The 13,803-nt window shown below is 42.9% G+C and overlaps 1 protein-coding gene across 1 annotated transcript; it reads left to right on the top strand.

Annotated features, from left to right (window-relative positions):
- Positions 1-1,979: 1,979 nt before the first annotated feature.
- MFAP3 (microfibrillar-associated protein 3) lies at positions 1,980-4,950 on the top strand. Its single transcript, XM_010294054.1, has 2 exons — positions 1,980-2,425; positions 3,784-4,950. The coding sequence occupies exons 1-2, from the start codon at positions 2,164-2,166 to the stop codon at positions 4,527-4,529; spliced, it is 1,008 nt and encodes a 335-aa protein (XP_010292356.1). The 5' UTR covers positions 1,980-2,163; the 3' UTR covers positions 4,530-4,950.
- The last annotated feature ends 8,853 nt before the right edge of the window (positions 4,951-13,803 follow it).

Genomic DNA, 13,803 nt, shown 5'->3' on the forward strand with positions numbered 1-13,803 from the left:
TTAGTAATGCTCTCTCTGGAGGCAGCTGGACTCAGTACCACTTTGCCTAAAGTGTAACTGGTGGAAAACAGGAACGAAAGAGGCTTTGGTACTTTTTAACCATTTAGCTGTGGGAAAGTAACTTCGTCAGCACCATGGTACAATTGAGTTCTCAGTGCTGGTCTCATCTTAAATGAACAGACAAGAAGCATCATAGAAAACAGAGTGAAGCCAATAAAAAAAAAAGAGGGCAGATGAAGAGATTGCTGTTTACAGGGAAACAAGTGGAGGGCCTGTTTTCCAGTTTCTCTTGCAGGATTCAGTGGGTGAGTTGGTTACTCAAGCTTGAAGGAGAGTTGGACACAGCTGTTGTCGTTGCCTTCTTTGTTAAACTGGTTTTGGCAATAGCCACAATAGAAATGGGTCAGATACATGTTTCTCATCAGATGTCAAGTCTGGAATCTGGTTTGACCTCTGAGATTTTAACTGAAAAAATGCCTACTCTCAGTAGTGTGTTATCACCAAGTTTTCCCGTTCCTAAATACGCTTAATTTTTCTCTGCTGAAAGGACAGTTAGTACAAATCACCTGTGTTTATTTATAGTAAATTATTTTTCATAAGTGATAAGATTTCTTATCTGTCTGGTTTAGGCAGTATTAACTGGTGATTCTGGAAGGATGAGAAGTGTTTGTATTATTTATTAAGAAAATGTATTTCTTTGTATTGTGATATTTGTGAAACTCAACTCTACTAGCATTTGTTATTGGTAGAAGGCAAAGTGATAAGTCTGAAGTCACACAGCCAGTGGGATGGAGTGAGGTATTCTTTAAGATGACATTTTGTCTTGTGGATTCTGTACTTTGTAATTTTTTTTTTTTTTTTTTTAGGGCTCTGGAGCAGTTTAGGTGGAATCATAACTTAAGGGAATGCATATTGGATTAGAAATTTTCTTGAATCAGGCTTTCAGGAAAATTGGTTACAGATTTTGTCTTATCAGGGTCATCTCATTTTGTTACAAGTTGGGTTTTTTCTGGCTTTTAAAAAAGGAAAATCCTTGTGCTATATCCTAATGTCTTAAAATATCTTTTGTGCACATTCATTTGAAAAGTGTATATTCTGTCCCTAGACAAAACAATTTCTCAAATTGCTGTGCAATATGGGGCAGCATTTGGGTAGAGAAGATGATAAACAAGACACAACCACTGACATGTAACAGCATAAAGTAAAAGATTTTCAACAGGAGCTTATTGTAAAACAAACAAGAAAAAAAAGAGGCCAAGTTAGAAAATACAGCAGCAGAAGCAAGAGACATTGCAAAAAAGGAAGTATGTTTAGACATCAGTGTCCTGAAGTTCAAAAAAAAGGACTTCCTCTCTGTGGCTGTAGGTAACTGCCAAGAGAGTTTTCCCGATAGAAGAAATTATAAGCATATTATGTAGTATTTAGGCATCTAACACTGATTGTGCCTCTAAATTCAAGTAAGTAGATGTATAAATGCTAAAAAACAGATGTGTGTGTGCTTTGTTTTTTCTCCAGATGCTAAATGAAAGACTGGCTTTAGAAAACCAGGGCTTAAAAGCACTTTGATATTGGTGGGGAGGGAGGCAGGAATTATATCCTCTTCCTTGCTTTTCTTCCTCTATTAAGAAAGCACTTTTTGTCTGTTAACAAATGCAGAATCCACTTCCTGAGCCTAAAGATAGTTATGCATTTCGAGTAGTCTGAACAATTTGTTCTTTTTAAAAAATATTTTACCCCTTAATGATTATTGTTCCTGAGATTATTTATTTGGATGGGAAGAAGAACGTTTAGAGAACTGAAGGTTGTGCTAATGCCTTCTTACTCTCCGTTCATTACTGTGTTCTGAGCAAAGCTCTGATTTGGAACCTCTCAGCTGACAGTTTGTATTACGCTAATCGAAATCTGTTTACTGGAAATGAAATTTGAATATGCCGTAAGCTTGCTACCATTAATAAACTTAATTCTTTTTGTTTTTTTCCAGTTGGATTTCCAGTTTCCACTTCTGGTATTGATGATCTTTAAAGTGCATTTGGATCCAAGACATTTTCTATCACTGAACAAATCAAGACCCTCCTTTCCTATCTCAGAGCAATACAGACATCTTAATATCATATGACCTCATTTCTCCAAATTAAATGAAAAAAGAATTTTCTCTAGCTTTCCATGAAGCTCAGCTATTGCCTGTTAATTTTGACTGTTAGTGCTGATCTTTCAATTGGATTTACACTGGAAAATGTAGCTTTTGAGTCTTTCAATGCATCACTTCATACAGTGTCTCAAGCTTTAGTAAGTTCTCCAGCACACCATGATATCATAGCCAAAGAGGGGACCAGTATTTTAATTGAATGCAAACTGAACATCAGCCAGTATGAATATATTCGTTGGTATAACTCCAGAGGACACCTGCTTGAACAGAAAGATGAAGGTGAGCTTTCCTGCTGTTTTCTATCCTTCAGTATTCCCCTTTGATACAGTATCTGAAAACCTCTGGGACTTTATTATCATTTTCTCTTCCTGTCCTCCCATTTTTACAGTCAGGAGATAAGGAGAAAGCAAGACAAAGCCCTTTGCCCTTTGGCATGTGGCATGTGAATTATACCTGAGTTCTTCTGTCCTAGCCCATCCATCCTGCTCTGGTGCCCCACAGAATCATTTCGTTCAAGAGGCATCACGGTATTCAATACTGAAGAAATTAATCTGCATCCTACCAGATATTAAATGATCTTTTTATTTATTATTGCTCTGGTGTATCTTACATTTTTTCAAACACGTGAATTAAACACAATTCTCCACAACTTGTGATGTTCTCCAGCTGGCAATCAGTGCTTTAATTTTGTTACAGGATGTTTTAAAGCATGGGGTAACTCAGCACATTTATTTTCTGGTTTACGCACCAGTGAGACTGTGGAAACTAACACGATTTGTAATGTCCAATGATGAAATATGTGCTTTTTAACCATTTTGTACATTGGCTCTTATAGTTCTGTCCCTGTAGTTTTTAATTTTCAAAAAATAATGTCTTTCGGAGATGCATGTGGTTTTCTCTATTAGTATTAATGAAGGTCATTGAGCTAATTGATAGGATCTTCACAGAGGCCATCTTTCTGCCTTAAGTATTCAGTAACCTCTTTGTAGTTATAATGCCATCTGGAGATTGGTTCAAAGTAGAGTAATTAGAAGAATGAGTTATGAAAACAGTTTTCCCCCTAAGTTATAAATGCATAGAATTTACTGTATAAAGCTAGCTTCTTTTATTGATTTTTTTTTTTACATGGATTTTGTATATCAGCACTGCATGCTCAGCAAAAAACTGTGTCTCAAGAAAATGCTGGGTTTTTTGCCAGCAGAGCCATTTACAGACTCTGATCTTTTTCATGGGTCACTTGACTTTTGACTCCAAAGTATGGAAAATTAGACTTTATAGAGGACAGCCTTTCAACACAGTGGGTGAGAAGCACTAGTTAAGAATTAGGTTCCCTGTCAGAAAGAGCCAGCAGTCCAAAAGCACACAAGAAAGTGCAGATGAGAGAAAGGAGAAGAAACAGAGTAGCAAGCGTGCAGAATAATTTGCCAGTAAGCAGTATGATTGGTAACTGGGTTATGGCTTTCTGTATCACAAGCATGAAAAGGAAATTTCAATCCTTGGTGTACGGTTTGTATTATGCTAGAAATGGACTGCTTACTTCCAAGTTCTGTCCCCTGTTGATGGAGCAAACAGCACATGTCTAGTTTACCTAGTGATTTTTGTTTCATTAGCTCAGCTTATTTTTTCTGAATCTCCAGGTGGCCGGTGGAGGATTGCTGATAATTCCCTTAACATCACAAAGGTCAACTTTGCTGACCGGGGGCGATACACGTGTGCAGCTGTTAATCATAACGACACCTTATATTACACAGTCACCCTGAGAGTCATCTTCACCTCAGGAGACATGAGTATCTACTACATGATTGTGTGCCTCATTGCCTTTGCTATCACCCTCATTTTAAACATAACCCGTCTGTGCATGATGAGCAGTCACCTCCGCAAAACAGAGAAGGCTATCAATGAGTTCTTCAGGACGGAAGGCGCTGAGAAGCTTCAGAAGGCTTTTGAGATAGCCAAGCGTATCCCTATTATTACATCTGCCAAAACACTAGAGTTGGCTAAAGTCACTCAGTTTAAGACCATGGAGTTTGCTCGGTACATTGAAGAGCTTGCCAGAAGCATTCCCCTTCCACCTCTGATCCTTAACTGCAGAGCGTTCATGGAGGAGATCTTTGAGGCTGTGCGAGTTGATGATCCTGACGAAGTTGGTGAGGAGGAAAAGCAGACCCAAGCCTGCGGTACCCAAGCTGCGATATACCCCGTCAACCCAGAGATCAAGCGCAGCGATTCACCAGCCGGGGATTCAGACGATGGGTCCATGAATGAGCAAGGTCAAGAGATAGCCGTTCAGGTGTCCATTCACCCACAGTCAGAAGTGCAGAGCATCGACACGCTTTCTCACGACAGCTGCCAGTTTGCGCCTTCTGAGGAAGGCACCTGCTGAGTCCAGCCATATGCTGTTGTGAAAGAAGCAGAGGTGACCCTAGGATACTGCGAGAAAGGAGTCTGCAAACAAGCTGCCTCAATCCCATACGCACAAGAGTTTTCCAAATTGCAAAGTGCCAGAACTGCTACCGAAATCTGTATTTTCTGTCAGTGTTGACCTAACTATTTCAAGTCTGTTGGAGAAGGCCATTTGGAATATTGTGCAGTGGCTTTTCTTTTTAAAGCAAGCTTGCTACACTTAAAATATTTACAAAATAGGAATTCTTTGTCCTTGTCTCCTTGGTAGCTCCTGATACTTCCGATCTGTATTAGAAGTGGCCAAGCTGAGCGGTACAACTTGCAATAAGATCTTTTCCTTTGTGAACGCTTTCTTTCTTCCTTCACAAAGTGGAGCCAGAATTCCTCTGAGTCAGTGTTGTCCTGATTGATTGAGTTGTGTGCTCTTTTTGAATTGCCTCTTGGTGCGTGTAGCCCATCACAACCATGGTGAGCTTGAACAAATCTGTTTTGTGTCGTGTGCTTCTATGTTGCTGTCAAAACGTACTGTACTTAGGAAAAAAAGTACCAGGATCTGCTGCTGGATTAAACGAATTGTTGTAGTTTCAAAGCAGCTTAGAATACAACCGGAGGGTCTCAGTTTTCCTTGCATCTGCAGAAAACTTGTGCATACTCCAGTGTACGGAGAGCAAATTGTTGTTACGGAGAGCAAATTTGACTTTGCTCTTTTCTCGACTAAACTTGGTGCTGATTGCCAAAGCGCCTTACCCTGGTTCTCTTACAGAATGGACCAGTAACAGCACTGCCGGCACTGTCTTTTGACTTTGCTCTTTTCACTCACTATAGAAAATCCAAAGTTTTGCATTGTATTTGACATTGTTGTGAGAAAAGAATGACAGTAATCACACAGTGGCATAAATTTAAAAATGAATTCATCTGCAGATCAGGTGTCTCAGGCCCTTCTTTCTGAACAACATTATAGTAAAGGAGGTAAAGAGTAGTGACACTCACTTTGATCTGGCTAGTACTTTCAGAAAGCAGTGGAAGAGGGAGTGGTTATTGGGGTTGGCCAAGCTGTTTGCCAGCCACTGTTTACAGGAGTGGAGTAACTCACTGAACGTGCCCTGTCGCATCCGCTGAAGAGGGGTGGCAGCAGGGAGAGCTGCAGGTGCTGACATACATACAGAACATTAAGTACCTCAACGAGGATCTCCCACATGGCTTCCTCAGCTGTAGAGATCCAGCCACGAGGAATTGGTGCACACGAGAATCTAGTTTCTTCTTTCACTCTTTGGTGCTGATTTTCTTTCTCCTTAACATTTGTAAGTTGTATCATTTAAATAGCATTTTATATCCTGTTGAGATTTAGTAGATGTAAGGCTTGTAAGCACTCCACAAATTAATTTCTTACAACTACTGGAAGCCTATTGCCATATAATTTTAACAACTTGGCAACAGGAGCACCATTTAATTTCCCACAACTCTTTTTCTTTCCTTATTATTACAGAAATGTCAGTTGAACAAGTGATTCTGGATGCCTGCTCAGGATTCTTAAGAGGATTTGACATTACATTTACATGAGTAGAGATGGAAAACAAGCAGGCACAGTGGTAATAAAAGGGTGGGGCCGTCTGTTGTAAGGCATACTCGTAAGAAAGGATTTGAACAACTTATATTTACCGTATCATATCAGAGAATGAGAAACTGAAGCATCTATTACCATTTCAAATTGCCTTCTGGGGAAAGTTGTACAGTCAGCCACCAGTAAATGCAGCCTAGATGGCTTTGGTGTGTCAGGTAAGAGTGGGGTTTCTCAGGAAGGAAGAAAATTACTAGCCATGGCTATAGTAGTGTTCCCACCAGCTTGGTACCATTTCCAAGACTGTAGCAAAATTTATCTGCTTCAGGGGAACAAAGCCTTCTGTAGACACATACAGCTACGGCCCTCAACAGTGACTTCTTTTTTGCTTCCACAGTTCGATGGCACTTTATGTCCAGGTGAAAAGTTTGTATAGTTTTGTGTAACCTGTCTGGTTTCTTTAAGTTTTTTGAGGTGATCAGTGTTAAAAGATACTCCTGTGGGTAAATGCCTAGCTCTCTTAGAAGCCCTGCTAAGATGCTGCTGCCTTCACTTCTGTACTACAATGAGCTCTGCGGGTTTGTTGCACGTGCATGAGTGGAGATTTGGGGGTTTGCACCATTGGATGTCCTGGTTGGAAGAGGTGAAGGCTACGAGAGAAAATGATCTGGCTTAATCTCCTTTGTGCCACAGGCCATCAGGTTTGTACATGCACCTTCCTTTTTTCACCATAAACAGCTCTCCTTGCTTCTGTGAAACTGTTGCATTATACGCAGCAGTAGCATCTTGCCCCTAACTAAATACACAATGTAGAGCTGCAGCTACAAAATCAAAGCTCCATTTAAGTGCTTCCTAAGAAGCAGTTATGCAATCATGATTGACAGATGTCTCATCAGAAGTGGCAGCTTACAGGCAGAAGAATGACACTAGAGGTGTGTCAGATGGGTGTCAGGAGAGCCATTTCTAGATTAAGTCAATCTGTTCTTTGTTTTGTTTTTTTTTTTATACTTTATTTACATATCACCGAGTTCTTACTAAGCACAGTTACTTGGTGACTGTGTGTCCTTTTGCTGGTAGAGAGGAAAGAATAGTCATGCATAAAGGTCCTCAGAAATGCAGTTGCAGTGTCAGTTGCTGGATAGTAAAGCTAAAAGTTTTCATGAATTATTACAGTATTTTGCTCACTAAATTTCATTCCTGGGAAGGAGGCTGTTTTGTAAGGATTTCAGTAAATCAGGAGTACTTATTAAATGTAGGAACTGAACCTACTCCCACTGAATTCAATTAGAGCAAATTTGAAGCTCTAATGTATTTTACAAATGATCTTACAGGATTTTTATGCATCTGAAAGCAAGGATGATGGTGATGTTATACGGTAAATGTAATTTCCAGAGGATGAAACCTGACACTGGTTTCCAAACAACTTGTGAACTGTTCTTGTTATCCGGAGTAGATGTGTGCACTTCAATTTGTTTGATGCATCTAATTGAACGTTAACATTGAAAGATTATGTAACCATCAGTGTTTCTCTCTTAACTTTCTGTAGGACAAGGAGAGTCTACAGTGGTTTCCTTGCTTTAAACTAAATTATTTGACAATCACAAGGCTATTTTATCTCCTCTTTGTGACTTTTTTTTTAATAATGTAAAATCTACTTGTTATCCAAGCGTACCTAAAACTAACTTTGTAGTTTGTATTACCTGGATTGTAATGTAACTGATTAATGTAACCACATAGGATTTCATACTTTCATAAAATGAATTGGTAGATTTGCAAAATAAATTAAAACCAAAAGCTTCTTTTTGTTAGAGTTTTCTTTTTTATCAGTAAGGGATGATGAGTAGCTGCTGTTAAATAGCAGCTGTATTCAACTAAGCAGAATATTGTTAGCCAGCCTGACAAAGGTTGCTGGGATAGACCGTTCCTGCTATGACATCTTTGGGTCTGTTATTTTTTTATGTCTCAAAATCCCCAGCAGCATCTCTAATAATTGTTACCAGCTGCAGAAACAAATGTTTACAGACCTGAAATGGTTTCAGGAAGGGCCCTGCTTTCTCCTCAATTTCACTTTTGCAGACTTCACCCATGTTGTTTTTAAAGAATAGTTTCTGGCTGCCAGTCTCTGCACAAGGCAGATAATAGAATTAAAGCTGGATCTTGGGCATTTAGGGCAGTGATCGTGCCCCTGTACTCGGCACTGGTGAGGCCACACCTCGAATCCTGTGTTCAGTTTTGGGCCCCTCACTACAAGAAGGACGTTGAGGTGCTGGAGCGTGTCCAGAGAAGGGCAACGAAGCTGGTGAGGGATCTGGAGCACAAGTCTTATGGGGAGCGGCTGAGGGAACTGGGGTTGTTCAGTCTGGAGAAGAGGAGGCTGAGGGGAGACCTTATCGCTCTCAGGACATTGTTTAGGGTACACAATGGCGCTGGATTAATGGTTGGACTTGATGATCTTGAAGGTCCTTTCCAACCTTAGTGATTCTGTGATTCTGTGATTTTCCCATGAGAATCAGCTGCTTAAAGGAGAGTTATTGGACCCATACTCCTCGGGCTAGGTCAATGTTCAGTCAGCATCTGCTCTCTGTCTCCATGTTACAAGATGTGCATTTCTTATGGTTTGTTTTCTTAAAGCTCCTGTAACCTGACTCTTCATAGAATTGTTTAGGTTGGAAAAGACCTTTAAGATCATCAGGTCCAACCATTGACATAGCACTGCCAAGTCCACCACTAAGCCGCGTCCCTAAGGACCACATCTGCACGCCTTTTAAATACCTCCAGGGATGGTGACTCAACCACTTCCCTGGGCAGCCTGTTCCAATGCTTGACAACCCTTCTGGTGAAGAAATGTTTCCTAACATCCAGTCTAAACGTCCCCTGGCACAACTTGAGGACTTGTATTATCACTTATTCCTTGGGAGAAGAGACTGACACCCACCTCACTACAGCCTCCTTTCAGGTAGTTGTAGAGAGCGATAAGGTCTCCCCTGAGCCTCCTTTTTTCCAGACTGAACAACCCCGGTTCCCTCAGCCGCTCCTCATAAGGCTTGTGCTTATGATCCTATCATGATGCTTCATGATCTTATCCACAGTGAACAAATACATCTGCATGAATTTAAAGCGCTTTTCCATTTGTACCAACAGATCATTGAAAAGGGAGCTCCATTAAGGATGATTGTATTTTAATTTTACGTGTGCTCCTTAAAAAATACAAACACTCTTTCTTAATGTTGCAGCACTCTCGTCTTGTGAGTCAGGTCTCCTGCCAGAGATATGCAGTGGAGACACCATCATGTCATTCAACTCGGGCAAGTTATAGCTTTATCGACTTCCATTCAGCCAGGTCATTTCACACCAGCTGGGTCTCTCTCCTCTTCATTTTTTTTTAATTGTATAGCAGCTCATTCAGATGTCTCCAAATACTGCCAGCTTTTTTGCATGTGGAAGAGAGAATTACAGCATCACTCAAAAAAAAAAAAATCTGTTTTGCTAGATGTTCAAATATCCAAAAAGCCTCAAAAGCTGGAAAGTTGCACTTCATCACTGCTAAGACAGTGCCTATTCTTTGGTCACGCCTGGCTGCCAATGATCATAATAATACTGAGCAATTAGACCTTTCATTTTCATTAGGCTAATTAATTGTTTGCACAGTGCCCTGAATATGGAATCATTTTCCTTTGGAAAGAATAAAAGCATTAGAATGGCTTCCTCCCAAGGTGCTCAGAACGTATTTTACTTATTTTATGGGAGAAAAATTCCCTCGCGCCCCAAATGCAAACCATATACTTGAGTGTTAATGTCTGCGCCGGGACGTTGACATCAGCAGAGATGCACACGGATTATACATATGTCCATCCATCTGCCTCCACGCTCCATATGGTATCTGGGGTTTCTGCTGCATGTCAATGAGTCTGCAAAGAGGCTGGAGTCGTCGTCATCACGTGCGTGCTGCCAGGTTTGCGTGTCAGCCGCTGGAAGAGCGATGAGCGCATCCCCTCGGAGATCAGCTGCCCACGGCACGGACGTGTGCCGAAGGCAGCACCGCTGTAATTCTGAGCGCTGTATCGTGGTAGCACTCAGAGGGCAGAGCACTGGGGGTGGATAAGCGTGTTGAAGACTGTCTCATGAGGTTTATACTTTAAGTAAATCAAGGGCAGATGAAACCTGGGCTAGGATTTCATGAAGAAGGGTACCCAGTGGGTGCAATATTGCAGAGACTATTGCTAGCTCTGATTTTTTAATATTTGTCCTATTCAGCGCCTCGTGGTGCTACCATATTATTAAATATATATTTCATATTCAATCATTCCAAGTGTAACACAAGCTTGCAGAAAGATACTTCAGTGGAAAGTCAGGGGATGTAGTCAGCCTTAAGCTTAAGGGAGAGGCTGCCATCACCCAAACTTCCAGTAGAGTACTTGGCGATACCTAACTGGAGTTCCCCTTGCCTTTCCTTCTCTCTGCCTCTGGTATAAGGCCTGTTACGGGCCATCTGCAGGAGACGAAAGTGAAAACTCTGTCCTGTGCTACTTTCTCTGCCTCTAAAGATCAGGGCACTGAGAAAAGCCCCGGGTTAGAAGAGAGCATGAGAGGCCACCCAGGACATGCTCGCAGCCACAGATGTCCATCCCGTCCTAGAAACAGCCACTGGCAGAGATGTCACATCTCCCAGACAATCTGTTACCCTGCTAAATTATCTTGACTGCTGGAAAGATTTCCCTAATACCTGCCCCCAAGCATCTCTAAATTCATCCCCCATCTCGTCCTATCCATGCCTACTGCTGCTACATCTGCAGCCCAAATCAGGGCCACCCCAAACACGCAGGGAAGGAACTGGGTGGTGACGTAACGCAGGGCCATACTTGGCGTTATGTGCCTGCTGGGCCTGATGAGGTCATCCTACGTTCAGGCTAAGCCTGCAGAATTTAACAGAAAGTCCAACTCCTTTTGTTTATTTAATGCTTGGATGTCTGAGTGTTGCTTCTTGGGCTTTGGACCTTCCTATTGTCTAACGGTGCTGGGTCACGCAAACGTCCCTGACATTAGTGCTGGCAGCCAACGGTCCCTGCCCCTGTTCATGTCAAATGAGTAAATCTAGCATTTTGGGTGCAACGTTCTTGCAATAGCTTTGTACATATATATGGTAGCAGATGGAAAGCAGCCACTGTGAAGAACACAAGCGTGTCTCACCATTATCTCGAGAGCTTTTCAGCATTTCACTTACTTTCCCTCCTTGGTGCCTTCTCTTCACTCTCCTTCATGGTAAATATTCTGAGTATCTTGCCCGGTCAATGGGAGAATACCAAGTTTTCATTTTTCTCAAGCTTAACTCTCCTAAATAATGACTAGGGAGGAAGACAATGGACCAGAACAGACATGAAGGAGTTTGGACAACTGTCCTAAATTAGAGGATGGGTTTGCTTCAGAAATCCTATATGCATCACACTCCGTTATAGAGAGTTGGCTTTAACAGCAAATCACTTGCAGCAGGGTGTCACTTCACTTCCATACATTACTTGAAATGCTTTATTAATTTGATGACCTCGTGGGCTCTCAGAAAAAGCCATTTATCAGTGTTTTGAGGAAAGATAACTCCTCTGAGCTAAAGGGACTGTTTTGTTGCTCAGATTTATTGCTTGGCTGACTTAATTCACCATTCAAACGATGATTTTTAGCTGCTGGGCAGTGGCCCTTTCAATGTTGAAACTAATTAACTGCTAGAACTCTTCTTAGTAAGGCTGTTTTCTAACTGTTTGTTTGGTTTTTTTAATCCACAGAAATAAAGCAAACACAATCCCTGAAACACAGGTTGCGTGGATACGGTATCAGCGCAGGCACAATGCTGTGTTGAATGGCTGCGTTACAAAGAAAGTGAGGCTGCCGGCTGTCCCTGCTGTCAACGTGACACCATACAACGGTAAGATGAGAAAAGAGACAACATCTGAAGACAGAAGAAAGGAGGGACGCCAGAATCAAGACAAAGCGAGAGCTCAGAGAATAGCAAGAGAGGTCTCTGGTACACAGCTAGGGATCCACAGCCATCAGAGATCTGAGCTACGGACCTTCCTGGCAGGTCAAGGTCAATGGCTATGCAGCTGGGGAGTCCTCGCACCTCTCTCCCCTTCCTTCATCCCCGCTGCTGCTGTTGCAGCCAGTACTTCTGAAAGAACCTTGCACTTCATAGCTCGGATAGATTGTAAGGACCGCAGTGCCTGCTGTCAGGACCTTGTCGAAACCTTGCGTGGGAGGAGAAGGAAGGGAAAGGGGGGCCGCTGGTTGGCAGGACGCATCCTGCTGCAGGAAGTTAAGCTACTGGTTATTATCTCATCAAAATATTTTCTGGGAAAAGTGTATAAACCCAGCAATATTTCACAGTAATGTCTAAAGAAGGCGTAAACAAGGTCTAGAAGCTCAAGCACAGATAAATTCAGCCTGTGGTTCTCCTCCCTACAGTGTTTTTGTAAAGCACTGCTGCCCTGCTCCATGCTCCGAGTCCGTAGGTGTGAATGAAATATAAATCACAGCTGTTAACTGGAAGAAGGGAATCCCTCACTGGCTCCAGCAAGCTGCCCATCTGTCTTTGTTCCTGACAGTTTGATTGCCTTTATCATCATCTTTAAATGCAGAGCTGCAAATACCATTAGTGGTCATAAAGAACAGCAATTCTTCCTGTCATGCCTCAACCACAGCATCCTCCTCGACTGGCAGCAAGGAGCACAGGCCAGCCGTCTTTCACCTGAGGGTTTGGGCTGGGAGTCCCAGCCCCGGCTATCAGTTCACCTCCATCCAATTGTCGTCTTCCCGGCATTTCATTTCAGGTGTCTCCAAGATTTCCCGCCTTCTTATGAAGCTTCATGGTCTAGTTGCTCGTCCCTAGAGCCCAGGAGTAGAGAGGAGCATCCCCGGGTGTGTGATCAAGGAAATCTCATGTCCTTCACTTGCTCTGAAGACCGGGGAAGTGCAGAGCACCAGCTGCATCTGGGAGAGGAGAGACCTCTGCTTCCCACGGGTGCTGGTGGAGCTCACCTGGCCTTGGCTGACTAGCGGGGACCTCCAAAAGGATCATGAGGTTTTCTGTCTGCTAGTTCTCTAGGAGAAGTTAGAGGACAGTTGGTGAAGGTTTGTCATGGAGGGGGGTTGAACAAGAGAAAACAGAATTTGGTGGTTGGGAAAGTCTAAAACAGAATCTTGGGTTATGCTGTACCCATCAGCTGCCCCATCTCCCAGCTCTCAGCCAGAGCATGTTCCAGCATCCCCTGACCTGGAAAGGTGACCTTAGAGGCAGGACAGGCCACAGTCAGGCTGTGAGGGGGACAGTGCTGAGGGCTGAGAATGGCCCCGAGGAGGTACCATGCATGGGGCCGATGGGGCAGACCAATTCTCTTCCGTCCCCGATATTTCCCTGTGCACCAGTGAAGCCACCCCTGGACAGAAGCCCACATCTGGTCCCCGTGTCCTACCATTTGCCAGCCCCCCCTGCTGACCTCTCCTTGCCTGCCAGCACCCGCGCTCTGCTCCCCGTCGGGCCGTCCCTGAAGGGACGCAGCAAAGCGCAGGGCGCATCTTTGCGGCTCTCTCGTCTCGGCAGCCCAAGGCTCTGGGTTTGTTTAGCTGAAAGGGAGCCCAGGCCAAGGCTTTTACGTGCCGAACTGAATCCGAACAGCAAGAACACGCAGGTGAGCTCGGAGCCAGGATTCGG

This window comes from Phaethon lepturus, unplaced genomic scaffold (assembly GCF_000687285.1).
Source record: "Phaethon lepturus isolate BGI_N335 unplaced genomic scaffold, ASM68728v1 scaffold19169, whole genome shotgun sequence".
Taxonomy (NCBI): Eukaryota; Metazoa; Chordata; class Aves; order Phaethontiformes; family Phaethontidae; genus Phaethon; species Phaethon lepturus.

Excerpts from the sequence above, each read along its gene's own strand:
- MFAP3 (XM_010294054.1), top strand. The coding sequence starts at position 2,164 with ATGAAGCTCAGCTATTGCCTGTTAATTTTGACTGTTAGTGCTGATCTT. Across the intron at positions 2,426-3,783 it reads GCTTGAACAGAAAGATGAAG|GTGGCCGGTGGAGGATTGCT; the intron begins GTGAGCTTTCCT and ends CTGAATCTCCAG.